This window comes from Phyllobates terribilis, unplaced genomic scaffold (genome assembly GCF_046119375.1).
Source record: "Phyllobates terribilis strain yellow unplaced genomic scaffold, ASM4611937v1 Scaffold_1__5_contigs__length_1240528914, whole genome shotgun sequence".
Classification (NCBI taxonomy): Eukaryota; Metazoa; Chordata; class Amphibia; order Anura; family Dendrobatidae; genus Phyllobates; species Phyllobates terribilis.
This window is the reverse complement of record NW_027362761.1, coordinates 801,111,740-801,130,615: the sequence shown is the minus strand read 5'-3', so window position 1 is coordinate 801,130,615 and position 18,876 is coordinate 801,111,740. Positions and strand designations below refer to the sequence as shown.

At 45.7% G+C, this 18,876-nt stretch overlaps 1 protein-coding gene across 1 annotated transcript in view; it reads right to left on the bottom strand.

Moving 5' to 3' along the window:
* CCNI (cyclin I) overlaps nucleotides 1–18,876 on the bottom strand; it is an 82,196-nt gene that overhangs the window by 13,167 nt on the left and 50,153 nt on the right. Inside the window, exon 3 of the mRNA XM_073637089.1 lies at nucleotides 4,300–4,434. Within this exon, the coding sequence (XP_073493190.1) occupies nucleotides 4,300–4,434 (135 nt within the window). The remainder of the gene's footprint in view (nucleotides 1–4,299; nucleotides 4,435–18,876) is intronic.

The following is an 18,876-nucleotide window of genomic DNA, read 5'->3' as shown; positions in this document are numbered from 1 at the left end:
AAAGAGGCATTCAAGTGATTAAAACAGGAAAACAGTAAGGAAGCACTAATGTGTTACAAGGAAAAAACGAGAACCTGTAAAAAACAAATAAAAATAGCGAAGGAGGAAACAGAGAGACGTATTGCTAGGGAAAGTAGATCAAATCCCAAACTGTTCTTTACGTATATAAATAGTAAAAGGATTAAATCGAATAATATTGGACCGATAAAAAGTGAGGAAGGCAAAATCATAGAGAAAGATGAGGATAAAGCTAATCTATTAAATAATTTTTTTTCGACAACTTTCACAAAGGAAATTGAACTAACAGGAGAAATGAGAAGTGACAAACTTAATCCTCTACTAAGTATGACAAATCTAACCCAAGCTGGGGTACAGAAACGCCTCAGTAACATTAAAATAAACAAATCACCAGGACCTGATGGCATACACCCACGGGTACTAAGGGAACTAAGTAATGTGATAGACAGACCGTTATATCTTATATTTAAGGACTCTGTTGAGACTGGGTCTGTGCCACTTGATTGGCGACAGGCGAATGTAGTGCCAATATTCAAAAAGGGAGCGAAAAGTGACGCCGGAAACTATCGGCCGGTGAGTCTGACGTCCGTTGTGGGCAAAATTTTTGAAAGCTTCATTAAAGAGGCAATTACGGAGCATCTTGATGCTAATAATCTTTTAATCCCGAACCAACATGGATTCATGAGGAATCGCTCCTGCCAAACAAACCTGATTGACTTCTACGAGGAGGTTAGCTCTCGAGTAGATCAGGGGGAACCAGTGGATGTCGTGTATCTCGACTTCTCAAAAGCGTTCGATAGCGTGCCACATAATAGGTTGGTATACAAAATGAGAATGATGGGGCTGGGGGAAAATGTCTGCAAGTGGGTAGCTAACTGGCTAAAGGATAGAAGGCAGAGGGTGGTTATAAATGGAATATACTCAGATTGGGTAAGCGTCACTAGTGGGGTACCACAGGGGTCTGTACTAGGCCCAATGTTATTTAATATCTTTATTAACGACATAGTCAACGGGATAAATAGTAAAATATCAATATTTGCAGATGACACAAAGTTATGTAAAACAATTAATACAAAAGAGGACAGTGCAGACCTACAGAGGGATTTGGATAAGCTGGGTAGGTGGAGCATTAAATGGCAAATGAGGTTTAACGAGGAGAAATGTAAGGTCATACATATGGGAAGGAAAAATGGAAGTCACCAGTACTCACTGAATGGGAAATCATTGGGGAATTCAGAGATGGAGAAGGACTTGGGCATCTTGACTGATAGCAAACTAAATTGGAGTGCCCAAAGTCAGGCGGCTGCTGTAAGGGCAAACAGGGTAATGGGATGTATCAGAAGAGGTATAGCTGCAAAGGATGAGAACATTGTTCTTCCACTGTACAAAGCACTGGTCAGACCACACTTGGAATACTGTGCTCAGTTATGGGCCCCAATATATAGAAAGGATATAAATGAGCTTGAAAAGGTACAAAGGAGGGCAACAAAATTTATAAAGGGAATGGAGGGACTGCAATACCCAGAGAGGTTGGCAAAACTAGAACTATTCAGCCTGGAAAAGAGAAGGTTGAGGGGGGACATAATAAATGTGTACAAATATGTTAGGGGACAGTATAGAGATCTTGCCCGGGATTTGTTCAAAAGGAGGGATATTACGGTAACAAGAGGGCACTCACTAAGACTGGAAGAGAAAAGGTTTCAGCACCAGCATAGGAAGGGGTTCTTTACGGTAAGAGCAGTGAGAATATGGAATTCACTGAGTGAGGAGACGGTAATGTCGGATTCACTACACCAGTTCAAGCGGGGACTGGATGCATTTCTAGATACCAGGCAGATTTCAGCATATACTTAAAAATAAAATAAAATAGTAGGTTGATACAGGGATTTATTCTGACTGCTGGTTTCAGAGTCGGGAGGGAATTTTTCCTCAGGTGAAGATTGGCCAAATCATTTGGGGTTTTTGCCCTCCTCTGGATCAACTTTAGCAATTACAGAACTAACAGGTCGAACTTGATGGACGCAAGTCTTTATTCGGCTTTACAAACTATGTTACTATGTTAGAGCCACCAGCACCATGAAGCTAGACCGGGTAACAATGCCGGCTCATATTTGTGAGGACTGAGATTATTTATTCTAGGCGGCAGATTCATCAAGACTGGTTAAGCACACGCTTGTTTTAAGCCAGTCTTATTAAGACTAGTAATAATAATTTTTATTTATATAGCGCCAACATATTCCACAGCGCTTTACAATTAAGCGGGGACATGTACAGATAATAAATTCAGTACAAGGTGAGACAGTTTAAACAGTTACATCAGCAGTGAGGTCCCTGCTCCCAAGCTTACAATCTACAAGGAAATGGGGGGACACAATAGGTGAAAAGTGGTTGTTATTTCAGGTCTAGCAATTATAATAAATAGGGATTTTCATATAAGGCTGCATGATCCGGTCATCAACCCATATGTTTAAGTGCAATAATCAAGTATCGAGTGCAGTTATCGTGTGCATGGAGGGTGTGGAGACAGATGAACAGTAGGGTGCAGATTCTGAATAATATTTAGGAGGGAACAGGGGAAAGTTAGTTTACTGGGCATTTGAGGTGGTAGGCTTGTTTAAAGAAATGGGTTTTTAAAGCGCGCTTGAAGACATGGGGACTAGGCATCAATCGGATCGTCTGGGGTAGAGCATTCCAGAGAACTGGCGCAGCACGAGAGAAATCTTGGAGACGGAGGTGCGAGGTTCGGATTATGGGGGATGTTAGTCTTAGGTCATTTGTAGAATGGAGGGTATGTGTAGGGCGATAGACAGAGATGAGAGAGGAGATATAAGGTGGTGCAGAACTGTAGAGAGCTTTGTGGGTGAGAGCGATGTGTTTATATTGGACCCTGTAGCGAATGGGCAACCAGTGTAATGACTGGCACAAGGTGGAGGCATCAGTGAAGCGGCTGGACAAAAATACGACCCTGGCTGCCGCATTCAGGATGGATTGGAGAGGAGAAAGTTTGGTAAGAGGGAGACCGATCAGAAGAGAGTTGCAGTAGTCCAGACGAGAGTGAATAAGAGCGACAGTAAGAGTTTTAGCAGTTTCAAAGGAGAGAAAAGGTCGGATTCTGGAGATGTTTGTAAGATGCAGGTGACAAGAGCGATTGAGTGATCGGATATAGGGAGTAAAGGAAAGGCTAGTGTCGAATATGACCCCAAAGCAGCGGGCGTGCTGCTTGGGAGTTATGGTTGAACTCTCCAAGGTAATTTCGATGTTAGGTAGAGTTAGGTTAGTAGAGGGGAGAAACACAAGAAGTTTAGTTTTAGAAGGATTAAGTTTAAGATAGAGGGAGGACATGATGTTAGAGACAGCAGACAGAATCACTGGTATTTTGTATTAGGGTAAGGGTGATGTCAGGGGAAGAAGTGTATACTTGGGTGTCGTCAGCATAGAGATGATACTGGAACCCAAATCTGCTGATTGCTTGTCCAATAGGGGCAGTGTCTAGAGAGAAGAGGAGAGGGCCTAGGACTGCGCACTGCGGGACCCCGATAGTAAGGGGACGAGGAAAGGAAGAGGAGCCGGCAAAAGATACAGTGAAGGAGCGGTCAGAGAGGTAGGAGGAGAACCAGGAGAGAACGGTTTCCTTGAGGCCTATAGAGTGGAGCATAGTGAGGAGGAGCTGATGATCCACAGTGTCAAAGTGTCACAGTCTTGTTGGCGTCGAAAGCGCCAAATTCATTAAGAGGAGCACGCCACCAGAAATGGTACTCCAGTCAGGCACATTTGATGAATTCGACAGGCGGATGTGACTATGCCCCAACTCGGCTACTCCCCTAATTCACACTGGTGTAAAATGCAAAAAGTTGCAAACTCCCTGTTGTGCAAAATTTTTTGGACTTTTCAAAGTTTTTACGCCACTTTTCTGGTGTAAAAGCTTTAAAGGGGTTGTCCACTACTTTTACATTAATGCTCTATCCGTCCGTAGGATAGGGCATCAATGTATGATCGGCCGGGGTCCCGCACGCGGCACCCCCGCTGATCAGCTTTTATCTGGAAGCGCTCCCCTGCGGGGCTCCGCCGTCAAGTGGTAGTGGCCGCCGCAGTGTACTGCAAATCCGTTCGTAAGCAAAAATATCCCCCCCTAACTTTTGCTGCGGTTGTTATCACGGATTAACCTTACAATGTATTTTAATAAGGATTAATAAATTACATTTTTTTATGAAAAGACCTATACGCTGGAAATAATATTTCAGTGTTTCACACAGTTAGTCAGTAATCAATGTGACTGATCACCTTTACAGAGGCCAGAAAACGATCCAAAATACTTATGGCCAGAGCAAGGGTTTCTGGGTAAACATGGAACTGGTGTTTCAGTTCAGCTAACCAGTGGATCACCTCTTCCCGCTGCTGTGGAGAAACAGCTGCATCCTGTAAAAAAGAATGTAGACAAAGATAAAAAAGAGGAATAAATTCAGAAACAAATTTTGACATCATGTTTGATAGCATTCTCTACATTAGGGTACCAGAGCAACCCATATAAATTAACACGTAGTCCTTGCAGAGCATACACTAAGCCGGTGCCACTGTAGCTGACCTAAAGTTAAAATTGTTCCCATGATTTTATTCAGGAGCGCGCTGCTCCCCTATGATCCTACGGATTGATAGATCAAACCAGAGACATGGCTACGCCGATGGCCAGATCCATGCTCTTTCCCATCCAACAAGCAGAGGCAGATTTACCTCCCCAGCATTGGAGGATTGCAGGGCCCGGAGGCTCAATCCAGGGGATCTGGCCAGCTTCAGAGCTGCGCCTGCAAGCACTGAACTCACTACCTAGGAGACTAACCACCTCTGACAGACTGCAGCAGTGGTTAGTAAACTAGGAAACAAGCTGAAACCAATAAAATTTAAAAACAAACCTCCATTCTTGAGACTGGAGAAGGATTTTTAAAAACAAGTAAATTGGTGTCACATTTATGTATTTGGTAGCCACAATCTACAAAAGTCTAGATACATCTGTTCTACCTCCTGTAACCTTAAAGGGAACCTATCTCCTTGGAAAACACTATTTATCTGTAGATATAGTGTTAATCTGCAAATAGTTAGTGTTACAATGCTACCCGGCTGCTTTACTGAAAGTGTGGCTACTAGGAGAAAATTAACTTATTTACTCTCGGGAGATGCCAGCTTTCAGTTATAGGGGCATTGCGGGGAGCAATTATAGTCATCACTGACAGCACCACTCACTATACTGTGAAGGGCGGATGTAAGCACGACCCAGCACTTTTGATTGACAGCCAGCTCTGCACAGATGCACTGCAGAACCAGCTGCCAAAGTTCCAGGGTGTTCTTACAGCCACTGCTCACAGTACAGTGAGTGATGACTCTAATCACACCGTGCTCGCCTCCATAACTGAAAGCTGGCAGCTCCGAGAGAAAATAACTTAATTTTTCGCCTGACAGCCACACCTTAACTAGGGCCACGGCCCCACTATCAGTATTTGGTCAGTATTCGGTCAGTATTTTTTCTCAGGAGTGGGAGCCAAAACCAGGTCTTCAGCAAAATGGCACCGGACAGCGCAGTATGGGCACGCGCGTACTCCGGCGCCACACTCCTCCCCCGGCCTCTGGCAGAACGGGACGCAGGGCTGGAGCACAGGGAAGAAAGGGGAGTATAAGTGTTTATTTTTTTGTGTGTGAGCAGCGTGAAAGGGATGAGGGGTACCATACATACCAGGATTGGGGGGTGAGGGGGCCACACATACCAGGATTGGGGGATGAGGGGTACCATACATACCAGGATTGTGGGGTGAGGGGACCATACATACCAGGATTGTGGGGTGGGGGGTGCCATGCATACCAGGATTGGGGATGAGGGGTACCATACATGCCAGAATTGGGGGATGAGGGGTGCCATGCATACCAGGATTGGGGGATGAGGGGTGCCATGCATACCAGGATTGGGGGATGAGGGGTAACCAAGCATACCAGGATGAAGAATGGGGTGCCATGCATACCAGGATTGTGGGGTGAGGGGACCATGCATACCAGGATGAGGAATGGGGTGCCATGCATACCAGGATTGTGGGGTGAGGGGACCATGCATACCAGAATGGGGTGCCATGCATACCAGGATGAGGGGTACCACACATACCAGGATTGGGGGGTGGGGGGACCATGCATACCAGGATGAGGGATAGGGTAAAATGCATACCAGGATGAGGGGTACCATGCATACCAGAATAGGGATGAGGGGTACCATGCATAACAGGATAAGGGATGGGGTGCCATGCATACCAGGATAGGGATGAGGGAGCCATATACACCAGGATTGGGGATGAGGGGTGCCATGCATACCAGGATGAGGATTTGGGTGCCATGCATACCAGGTTTCTGGGATGAGGAAGCCATACATACCAGAATTGGGATGAGGGGTACCATACATACCAGAATAGGGATGCTGGGTACCATGCATACCAGGATGAGGGGTACCACACATACCAGGATTGGGGGGTGAGAGGCCCATGCATACCAGGATTGGGGGGTGAGGGGACCATGCATACCAGGATTGGGGGATGAGGGGTGCCATGCATAACCAGGATTGGGGGATGAGGGGTGCCATGCATACCAGGATTGGGGGATGAGGGGTGCCATGCATCCCAGGATTGGGGGATGAGGGGTGCCATGCATACCAGAATAGGGATGAGGGGTACCAAACATACCAGGATAGGAATGCGGGGTACCATGCATACCAGGATGAGGGATGGGGTGCCATGCATACCAGAATAGGGATGAGGGGTACCATGCATACCAGGATAAGGGATAGGGTGCCATGCATACCAGGATAGGGATGAGGGAGCCATACATACAAGGATTGGGGATGAGGGGTGCCATACATACCAGGATGAGGGATTGGGTGCCATGCATACCAGGTTTCTGGGATGAGGAGGCCATACATACCAGAATAGGGATGCGGGGTACCATGCATACCAGGATGAGGGATGGGGTGCCATGCATACCAGGATGAGGGGTACCACACATACCAGGATTGAGGGGTGAGGGGTGCCATGCATACCAGGATTGGGGGGTGAGGGGTGTCATGCATACCAGGACTGGGGGATGAGGGGGTGCCATGCATACCAGGATTGGGGGATGAGGGGTGCCATGCATACCAGGATTGGGTGGTGATGGGACCATGCATGCCAGGATTGGGGGTTGAGGGGACCATGCATGCCAGGATGAGGGGTACCACACATACCAGGATTGGGGGGGGTGAGGGGACCATGCATGCCAGGATTGGGGGTTGAGGGGACCATGCATACCAGGATGAGGGGTACCACACATACTAGGATTGTGGGGGGGGGGGTGAGGGGACCATGCATACCAGGATGAGGGATGGGGTGCCATGCATACCAGGATGAGGATTTGGGTGCCATGCATACCAGGTTTCTGGGATGAGGAAGCCATACATACCAGAATTGGGATGAGGGGTACCATACATACCAGAATAGGGATGCTGGGTACCATGCATACCAGGATGAGGGGTACCACACATACCAGGATTGGGGGGTGAGAGGCCCATGCATACCAGGATTGGGGGGTGAGGGGACCATGCATACCAGGATTGGGGGATGAGGGGTGCCATGCATAACCAGGATTGGGGGATGAGGGGTGCCATGCATACCAGGATTGGGGGATGAGGGGTGCCATGCATCCCAGGATTGGGGGATGAGGGGTGCCATGCATACCAGAATAGGGATGAGGGGTACCAAACATACCAGGATAGGAATGCGGGGTACCATGCATACCAGGATGAGGGATGGGGTGCCATGCATACCAGAATAGGGATGAGGGGTACCATGCATACCAGGATAAGGGATAGGGTGCCATGCATACCAGGATAGGGATGAGGGAGCCATACATACAAGGATTGGGGATGAGGGGTGCCATGCATACCAGGATGAGGGATTGGGTGCCATGCATACCAGGTTTCTGGGATGAGGAGGCCATATATACCAGAATTGGGATGAGGGGTGCCATGTATACCACGATGAGGAGTACCATACATACCAGAATAGGGATGCGGGGTACCATGCATACCAGAATGAGGGATGGGGTGCCATGCATACCAGGATGAGGGGTACCACACATACCAGGATTGAGGGGTGAGGGGTGCCATGCATACCAGGATTGGGGGGTGAGGGGTGTCATGCATACCAGGATTGGGGGATGAGGGGGTGCCATGCATACCAGGATTGGGTGATGAGGGGTGCCATGCATACCAGGATTGGGTGGTGATGGGACCATGCATGCCAGGATTGGGGGTTGAGGGGACCATGCATGCCAGGATGAGGGGTACCACACATACCAGGATTGGGGGGGGTGAGGGGACCATGCATGCCAGGATTGGGGGTTGAGGGGACCATGCATACCAGGATGAGGGGTACCACACATACTAGGATTGTGGGGGGGGTGAGGGGACCATGCATACCAGGATTGGGGGGTGAGGGGACCATGCATACCAGGATTAAGGGGTGCCATGCATACCAGAATAGGGATGTATGGTACCAGGATTGGGGGGTGAGGGGTGCCATGCATACCAGAATAGGGATGTATGGTACCAGGATTGGGGGGTGAGGGGTGCCATGCATACCAGGATTGGGGGATGAGGGGTGCCATGCATACCAGGATTGGGGGATGAGGGGTGCCATGCATACCAGGATGAGGGGTACCAGACATACCAGGATTGGGGGGATAAGGGGACCATGCATACCAGGATTGGGGGGTGAGGGGACCATACATACTAGGATTGGGGGATGAGGGGTACCATACATACCAGGATAGGAATGTGGGGTACCATGCAAACCAGGATGAGGGATGGGGTGCCATGCATACCAGAATGAGGGGTACCAGGTACCATGCATACCAGAATAGGGATGAGGGGTGCCATGCATACCAGGATAAGGGATGAGGGAGCCATACATACCAGGATTGGGGATGAGGGGTGCCGTGCATACCAGGATGAGGGGTACCATACATACCAAAATAGGGATGAGGGGTACCATGCATACCAGGATAGGAATGCGGGGTACCATGCATACCAGGATGAGGGATGGGGTGCCATGCATACCAGGATTGGGGGGATGAGGAGGCCATACATACCAGGATTGGAGGATGAGGGGTGCCATGCATACCAGAATAGGGATGAGGGGTACCATGCATACCAGGATGAGGGATGGGGTGAAAAGCATACCAGGATGAGGGGTACCATGTATACCAGAATAGGGATGAGGGGTACCATGCATACCAGGATAAGGGATGGGGTGCCATGCATACCAGGATTGGGGATGAGGGGTGCCAAGCATACCAGGATGAGGGATGAGGGGTACCATGCATACCAGGATGAGGTGAAAAGCATACCAGGATGAGGGGTACCATGTATATCAGAATAGAGATGAGGGGTATCATGCATACCAGGATAAGGGATGGGGTGCCATGCATACCAGGATAGGGATGAGAGGTGCCATGCATACCAGGATGAGGGATTGGGTGCCATGCATACCAGGTTTCTGGGATGAGGAGGCCATACATACCAGAATTGGGATGAGGGGTGCGATGCATACCAGGATGAGGGGTACCATACATACCAGAATAGGGATGAGGGGTACCATGCATACCAGGATAGGAATGCTGGGTACCATGCATACCAGGATGAGGGATGGGGTTGCCATGCATACCAGGATGAGGGGTACCATACATACCAGGACAGGGATGAGGGGTACCATACATACCAGGATGAGGGATGGGGTGCCATGTATACCAGGATTGGGGGATAAGTGTTGCCATGCATACCAGGATGAGGGATTGGGTACCATACATACCAGGATTGGGGGATGAGGGGTGCCATACATACCAGGATAGGGTTGAGGGGTACTATACATACCAGGATGAGGGATGGGGTGCCATGTATACCAGGATTGGGGGATGAGCGGTGCCATGTATACCAGATTTGGAATGAGGGGTGCCATGCATACCAGGATGAGAGATGACGTGCCATGCATACCAGGAGTGGGATGAGGGGTGCCATGTATACCAGATTTGGAATGAGGGGGCCATGCATACCAGTATGACAGATGGGGTGCCATGCATACCAGGATTGGGATGAGGGGTGCAATGTATGCAAGATAGGAATGAGGGGTACCATGCATACCAGGATAGGGATGTGTGGGGGCCATGCATACCAGGATTAGGATGATGGACCATGCATACCAGAATAGGGATGAGGGGTACCATGCATACCAGGATAGGGATGAGGGGTGCCATGCATACCAGAATAGGGATGAGGGGTGCCATACATACCAGGATAGGGATGAGGGAAAGGGTACCATGCATACCAGGATAGGGATAAGGAGTGCCATGCATACCAGGATGGGGGTGAGGGGCCCATGCATACCAGGATTGGGTACGAGGGAGCCATGCATACAAGGATTGGGGGTGAGGGGTGCCATGCATACCAGGATTGGGGATGAGGGGTGCCATGCATACCAGGATTGGTGGTGAGAGGTGCCATGCATACCAGGATTGGGGGTGAGGGGTGCCATGAAAACCAGGATTGGGAGTGAGGGGTGCCATGCATTCCAGGATCGGGATGAGGGGGTGCCATGCATACCAAGATAGGGATGAGGGGTGCCATACATACCAAGATAGGGATGAGGGGTGCCATGCATACCAGGATAGGATGGTGGAGACAGGATGGGGGCAGCACAAATACCAGGAGGGGAGCAGCACATACCAGCATGGGAGACCATATACCAATAAAAATGCTCGCCACCCGGGCGCAGAACGGGTTCTATAGCTAGTACAGTATATCTATCTATTCTGACCTTTTTGGCTGTGAATTTACTGTACTTGGCTGATGAAATGTGTGTGTAAAAACATACGCATGGTGTGTGTGCCGTCCGATTTTTTTCTCCCAACCATTAACTTGCATTGGCGAGTGCAATCCGATTTTTGCATCCACTTGCAGCATGCCGCATTTTTTTTTCTCAGTTCAATTAGAGCTGAGGAAAAACTCGCAGATGAGCACGGACTCATTGAATAACAAGTGCAATGCGATTTTTTTTTTTCTCGCATTGCACACATCCGATTTATATGCCAGTGTGTGTGCGAGCCTTTAGTAGAAGGCAGTCCTGTGACTGGTAATATAATGTGACGCTTTCACCAGCTCTATTCTGTCACATCTTTACTAATTCAAGACCGTAACAAAGAATGCATGAAAAATAGACAATATTCAATGTTTACAAGAGCAGAATACATAAAAATAGTTGTTTTTGTTTTATCCTGTATGAGATACAGGTGCATCTCACTAAATTAGAATATCATCAAAAAGTTAATTTATTTCAGTTCTTCAATACAAAAAGTGAAACTCCTATATTATATAGAATCATTACAAACAGAGTGATCTATTTCAAGTGTTTATTTCTGTTAATGTTGAGGATTATGGCTTTCAGCCAATGAAAACACAAAGGTCATTATCAATACTTTATAACAACAGCGGTGTTTGACAGTGAACAAATCTTCTCTCCTCATTAAAATAAAAATATGTTTATGGTTGAGTAAGAAATAATAGCTGTCAGCTATTTCATATATATATAATATTTTATATATATATACAGTCATATGAAAAAGTTTGGGCACCCCTATTAATCTTAAGCTTAATGTTTTATAAAAATTGGTGTTTTTGCAACAGCTATTGCAGTTTGATATATGTAATAACTGTTGGATACAGTAATGTTTCTGCCTTGAAATGAGGTTTATTGTACTAACAGAAAATGTGCAATCTGCATTCAAACAAAATTTGAAAGGTGCATAAGTATGGGCACCCTTATCATTTTCTTGTTTTAAATACTCCTACCTACTTTTTACTGACTTACTAAAGCACTTTTTTTGGTTTTGTAACCTCATGGAGCTTTGAACTTCATAGCCAGGTGTATGCAATCATGAGAAAAGCTACTTAAAGTGGCCACTTGCAAGTTGTTCTCCTGTTTGAATCTCCTCTGAAGAGTGGCATCATGTGCTCCTTAAAACAACTGTCAAATGATCTGAAAACAAAGATTATTCAACATAGTTGTTCAGGGGAAGCATACAAAAAGCTGTCTCAGAGATTTAACCTGTCAGTTTCCACTGTGAGGAACATAGTAAGGAAATGGAAGAACACAGGGACAGTTCTTGTTAAGGCCAGAAGTGGCAGGCCAAGAAAAACATCAGAAAGGCAGAGAAGAAGAATGGTGAGATCAGTCAAGGACAATCCTCAGACCACCTCCAGAGAGCTGCAGCATCAACTTGCTGCAGATGGTGTCACTGTGCATCGGTCAACTATACAAGGCACTTTGCACAAGGAGAAGCTGTATGGGAGAGTGATGCGAAAGAAGCCGTTTCTGCAAGCACGCCACAAACAGAGTTGGCTGAGGTATGCAAAAGCACATTTGGAGAAGCCAATTTCTTTTTGGAAGAAGGTCCTGTGGACTGATGAAATCAAGATTGAGTTATTTGGTCATACAAAAAGGCGTTATGCATGGTGGCAAAAAAACACAGCATTCCAAGAAAAACACTTGCTACCCACAGTAAAATTTAGTGGAGGTTCCATCATGCTTTGGGGCTGTGTGGTCAATGCTGGCACTGGGAATCTTGTTAAAGTTGAGGGACGCATGGATTCCACTCAGTATCAGCAGATTCTTGACAATAGTGTTCAAGAATCAGTGATAAATATGAAGTTACAAAGTGGATGGATCTTTCAGCAAGACAATGATCCAAAACACCGCTCCAAATCTACTCAGGCATTCATGCAGAGGAACAACTACAATGTTCTGGAATGGCCATCCCAGTCCCCAGACCTGAATATCATTGAACATCTGTGGGATCATTTGAAGAGGGCTGTCCATGCTCGGCGACCATCAAACTTAACTGAACTGGAATTGTTTTGTTAAGAGGGATGGTCAAAAATACCTTCATCCAGGATCCAGGAACTCATTAAAAGCTACAGGAAGCGACTAGAGGCTGTTATTTTTGCAAAAGGAGGATCTACTAACTATTAATGTCACTTTTCTGGTGAGGTGCCCATACTTATGCACCTGTCAAATTTTGTTTGAATGCAGATTGCACATTTTCTGTTAGTACAATGAACCTCATTTCAAGGCAGAAACATTACTGTATCCAACAGTTATTACATATATCAAACTGAAATAGCTGTTGCAAAAACACCAATTTTTATAGAACATTAAGCTTAAGATTAATAGGGGTGCCCAAACTTTTTCATATGACTGTATATATATATTCAGGTAACTTTAGAAAATATGAGTGTAGTTTAAGTGGATCTATATTAACATCACAATATCTTATACAATTACGTGCATGAGGCCTTAAAAATATAAGAAAATGGAATTTTTTTACATAAAATATACAGTGCCTACAAGTAGTATTCAACCCCCTGCAGATTTAGCTGGTTGACACATGCGGAATTAACTTGGCATTGTGACATTTGTAGGAAATGTGGGAAATGCACTGCAGCAAAATTTTTTTTTTTTTTTTTTTTTTTTTTAAAAAACGTTAAAAGTTAATTCAGAGTGTCATTTATTATTCAACCCCTCAAACCACAAGAATTCTGTTTGGTCCCCCTAAAGTATTAAGAAGTAGTTCAGGCACCAAGAATAATGAGCTTCACATGTGTGGATTAAAGATCTCTTTTGCCAGCCTTTTCTGACTATTTAAGACCCTCCCCAAACTTGTGAACAGCACTCAGACATGGTCAACATGGGAAAGACAAAGGAGCATTCCAAGGCCATCAGAGACAAGATCGTGGAGGGTCACAAGGCTGGCAAGGGGTACAAAACCCTTTCCAAGGAGTTGGGCCTACCTGTCTCCACTGTTGGGAGCATCATCCGTAAGTGGAAGGCTTACGGAACTACTGTTAGCCTTCCACGGCCTGGACAGCCTTTGAAAGTGTCCTCCTGTGCCGAGGCCAGGCTTGTCCGAAGAGTCAAGGCTAACCCAAGGACAACAAGGAAGGAGTTCCGGGAAGATCTCATGGCAGTGGGGACATTGGTTTCAGTCAATACCATAAGTAACGTACTCTACCGCAATGGTCTCCGTTCCAGACGAGCCCGTAAGGTACCTTTACTTTCAAAGCGTCATGTCAAGGCTCGTCTACAGTTTGCTCATGATCACTTGGAGGACTCTGAGACAGACTGGTTCAAGGTTCTATGGTCTGATGAGACCAAGATCGAGATCTTTGGTGCCATCCACACACGTGACGTTTGGAGACTGGATGGCACTGCATACGACCCCAAGAATACCATCCCTACAGTCAAGCATGGTGGTGGCAGCATCATGCTGTGGGGCTGTTTCTCAGCCAAGGGGCCTGGCCATCTGGTCCGCATCCATGGGAAGATGGAAAGCACGGCCTACCTGGAGATTTTGGCCAAGAACCTCCGCTCCTCCATCAAGGATCTTAAGATGGGTCGTAATTTCATCTTCCAACATGGGTTATTCCACAAAATATTAAACATAGGGGTTGTATAATAATTGACCCACACTTTTATGTTTAAAATTTAATAAAATTCAACTGAGCAACATAACTTTTTGGTTTGTAAGATTTATGCTTCTGTTCATAAAACCTACTCTCGTTTGCAGTTTGAAGGATCTAACTTATTTGCATCTTATCAAACCAGCTAAATCTGCAGGGGGTTGAATACTACTTGTAGGCACTGTAGCATACTAATAGTAAACTGAAGAACAGATCTAAATAAGTGAAAAAGGCCTTCAATGTACTTGGTAGATGATAAAATACACATTGCCCATTTATCTTATGGGTCCATAGTGGATGAGGCAGACGCTCTCCCATGTGATGATAGGCATAAGTCATGTTTACACTGCGCTCAATCATGCGATGTCCCCGTCTCTATGTATTCTATAGTCAGACACGTAATGTACAACGTTATCACAGATCCATGTGCTTTCACTGTAACATAGCCAGTAAGGAAAAGTCCCTACATGAGCACATTAAGAGCACAATAGTACTAATGCCCAGGAAATAAGCTAGCACAATAGCTCAGACTGGTTCAAAAAATATGGAACCATGTACTATTGCCATCCTTAATAATGATATTGTGCTAGAAATTGTGGTAGAAATTGTCCAGGCTGAATTAGAGATGTAGGCCTCAGCTGTTCCATGGCTAAAGGATTATACAAAACAGGGGTTTGTTCTGCTTTATCTACTACATCCACTAATGGGAATTATCCATTGCTGTACATTAGCCATATAATTTTTAAGTACTTTGCATCAAGACGCCACAGACAGCTAACCCAGCCTGAAGTTAGACCGGAGCACTGGGTCATTGATCATGCCAAAGTCTCCTTAAGGTTTGTTTGCTTTCCCTGGTGGTCCCGTAGGCATCCCTGAAAGCTTCCGGTCATGTCCAGGTCAATGGTCAACGCAGAAAGCTTTGGAAGCGATGTAGCAATGGTGAAACACCTGGTCTTGACCAGCTCAGAGTCTCCAAGGGAATGTGGTGGTGCTACAAAGCAGTCATTACATGGCAATGGTGCTGCAACAGGCAGTTGCGACCAAAGGTGGTTGAAGAGGAATGAAGCCGACTAAGATCCAGCTAATGGAAAGTAACTTTTTTGTTGTTACTTCTTAAACAGAAAGAAGTTTCATAGACCAACAAAAAAACAGCTCAAAGTTATGGGTCACTATTAGAGATGAGCAAACACAAACTTTTAGGTTCGAAATGGACAGTTAGTGTCTGGTGCCGGGGGAAGACTGTTGCTAGAGATAGAGATAGAGAGAAAGAGAATTTTCTGGCTCAAAAGTTCGGGTCCTCATTGTTTTCAATGGTGTTCGGGTTGAAGTTCAGGTAAATTTCTGGTACCAGAACTGAACTTTGGAATAACTTTAGAATAACAGGGTGGCACATGTTAAGGAGCTGAAACTCCTAAACCCTTCATCCAATTTTAATGTGGATACCCTCAAATGAAAGCTGAAAGTCTGAACTTCAACTGCATCTGAATTGTTTTCTAAGTAGGTGAGCTGATATCCCCTTCTTTCTCTTTTGCCATACATTTCAGTAGGCCAACATTTAGGATTTTAAAAACATTTTTCAAGCTGTTGTTATAAAATATTCTAATTTACTGAGATAATGACTTCAGTGTTTTCATTGGCTGTAAGCCATAATCATCAACATTAACAGGAATAAACACTAGAAATAGATCACCCTGTTTGTAATGACTCTATATAACATATGAGTTTCACTTTTTGTATTGAAGAACTGAAATAAATTAACTTTTTGATGATATTCTAATTTAGTGAGATGCACCTGTATGTTTGTATATTGGCTACAGCGTATTGGTGCACCTGCATATTAATTTAACAGTAAAGGTGTGCGGGCCCCATTTCATTTTTTTTGTGTAAATTTTATTATACCATTTCAGAACAGTGATAGTTTAAGTTCAAGTTAAACAGAAATGCCCACAGAGCCCAAGTGAAATGCCACAAGATGCCATGTTTGTTTCTTCTGCCTCCTCTGTGGTCATCTATGGACACACAACTGTACATAGCAATGAGCTGCAGCAGCATTCGCTGGTGGTTCACACGGTGTCTGCAGCACCACAGCTCATTCACGTGGAATGACTGGATATGACTAGATAAAAGCATCGGCTAATGTTTCCCTCCCCCATCCCTTTATCTGACAATGGACACAGCTAAGTACTCACTTCCTAGTAATGGCATGTTTGGTAATTAAAGGGAGTCTGTCAGTTTGTGCAATATATGGCCAATATCTTATAGAGCCGAGGAAGCCGAGAAGTTTTATATACAGGTTTGTGGGAAAAGATTCAGGATACATTTTATTTTATTCATTGAAAACTATGCTCATTTCAGTGCTGGTGTGCTGCCACTAACATAAGATCCCTGACCCTGGTATTATACTTCCCAGCTGCTTTCCTCAGCTCTCATCCCGTGGCGCCATCTTGTGACCGCAGCTCCTGACTGACCACAAGTCAGAGGTAATGGTCACAAGTTCTCAGTGTAAGTCTATGGGAGCCCCATTCTGGCCCCGTTCGGGCCCCTTTAGACTTACATTGAGTTGTGACTTCTGGATCCCCTAGCAAACACTGGAGCGATCCGACACACAACCAACAGAAGACAACCGGAGCGGTGCTGAATATGGATGAAAACAGCGGCTGGTAAGTATAATACTAGGGATAGGCAACTAACATTAGTGGCACTTTAATAATTGATAACCTATTATGTGACCCCTCGCAGGGCAGGGTCCTCTCTCCTCCTGTACCAGTCGGTGATTTGTATTGTTCATGATTATTGTACTTGTTTTATTCTGTATACCCCTTTTCACATGTAAAGCGCCATGGAATAAATGGTGCTATAATAATAAATAATAATAATATTAGTGTGCTTACAAACAGCTGTCAATCGCTGATCAGGACCACCCACTGGACTCTTCAGCCAATAATAAACAGAGGTTTCAATGAAGAAAAAGAATAAAATTCAATTCACTCTATTAACAGGCACCCTGCCGTTCTCTGTAATTTCTGCGCCATCTGGATGGACATATCACCGCTAAAGCAGAAAACCTCAGAATTGTTAAAACATTTTGAACATTTTTAAAAAAAATAATATTTGGCAAGATAATGTGGGGGCCAATTAAAGCAGAATTTTAGCAGTTTGGGAGAAAACTCACAGATATTGACCATGACCGGATTTCAGCTCTGTATCTTCATGCTGCAGTGTGTTTCTAAAATCATGACAGGTATTCCCCATAACAGGTTTCCCTTGCTGATCAGTGTATACACGTTCTACAATTCATAGGATATATACAATTTATCATAATTGGCTGGACCGAGCCAATAATTACTGTGTGTAACCCAGGCTGAGCATTTCTTATGCGGATTGTATGAAAACTGTTGCTAATGGGACAACTCTGGCAATGGTGGACTGAATCCTTACGTGAAGGTCGGTGGACAACAGTGGGCGTTCTTCTACAAGGAGTGTAAGCACCAGATTGTGGCAACTGTGAGAATACACGGACAATCAAGAAGATCTTTGGTACCACTGGAGAATTTGGCAATAAAACTTTGTCTCATAGCGAGCATGCACATTGGGACACGTGAAGATTAGTGATGAGCGAGCATGCTCACTATTGCTCGGTGCTCGCCCAAGCATCTCACTGCTCGAGATGCTCGGCGAGTATTTCCGGGGTTGCTCGGCGGGAGCTCGGGTCCCCTCCCTGCATGTTTGGGGCTCTTTACAGAGCCAATGAACATGCAGGGATTGTCTTCCAAACACTGTAATGCCGCAGCCATGTTGGTTGTGGCATTACTGTGATTGGCTGGCCGCACAGCGTCATTAGGTCTTTATCAGACCTGGCGCCGCCATGCTCGTCACAGTCACTCTGGAATCAGGCAGTGTAGGGAGAGCAGCTGCTGAGCTAGAGAGAGATTTGCTTGTTTTTAGTTAGTGTCGGTGTACCAAACTATATTAGAGACACATATCCATCTCAACTAACAGTCCTTCTGAGGATTAATCCAACTGCAGAGATATCAGGCAGGCAGTGTATATAGGCAGGCAGGCAGGGTATATAGCAGACTGCAGTGCACATAGCAAGAGGGTCCATTCCAGTTCAGCCTGTTGCAGCTTCATTCAGGAAGTGGTGGAGGTGGAGCCTGCAGCGAGCTGTGCTGAGTGTGCTTCCTGGACTGTTTGGCTGCTGTGGAGAGAGCTCCTGGGAAGGGAGGTTTTTTTTTCCATCTGGGACTTTTTGTCTGCCCCCTTCCCAGGAAGGAAAGCTTGTGGTGGGA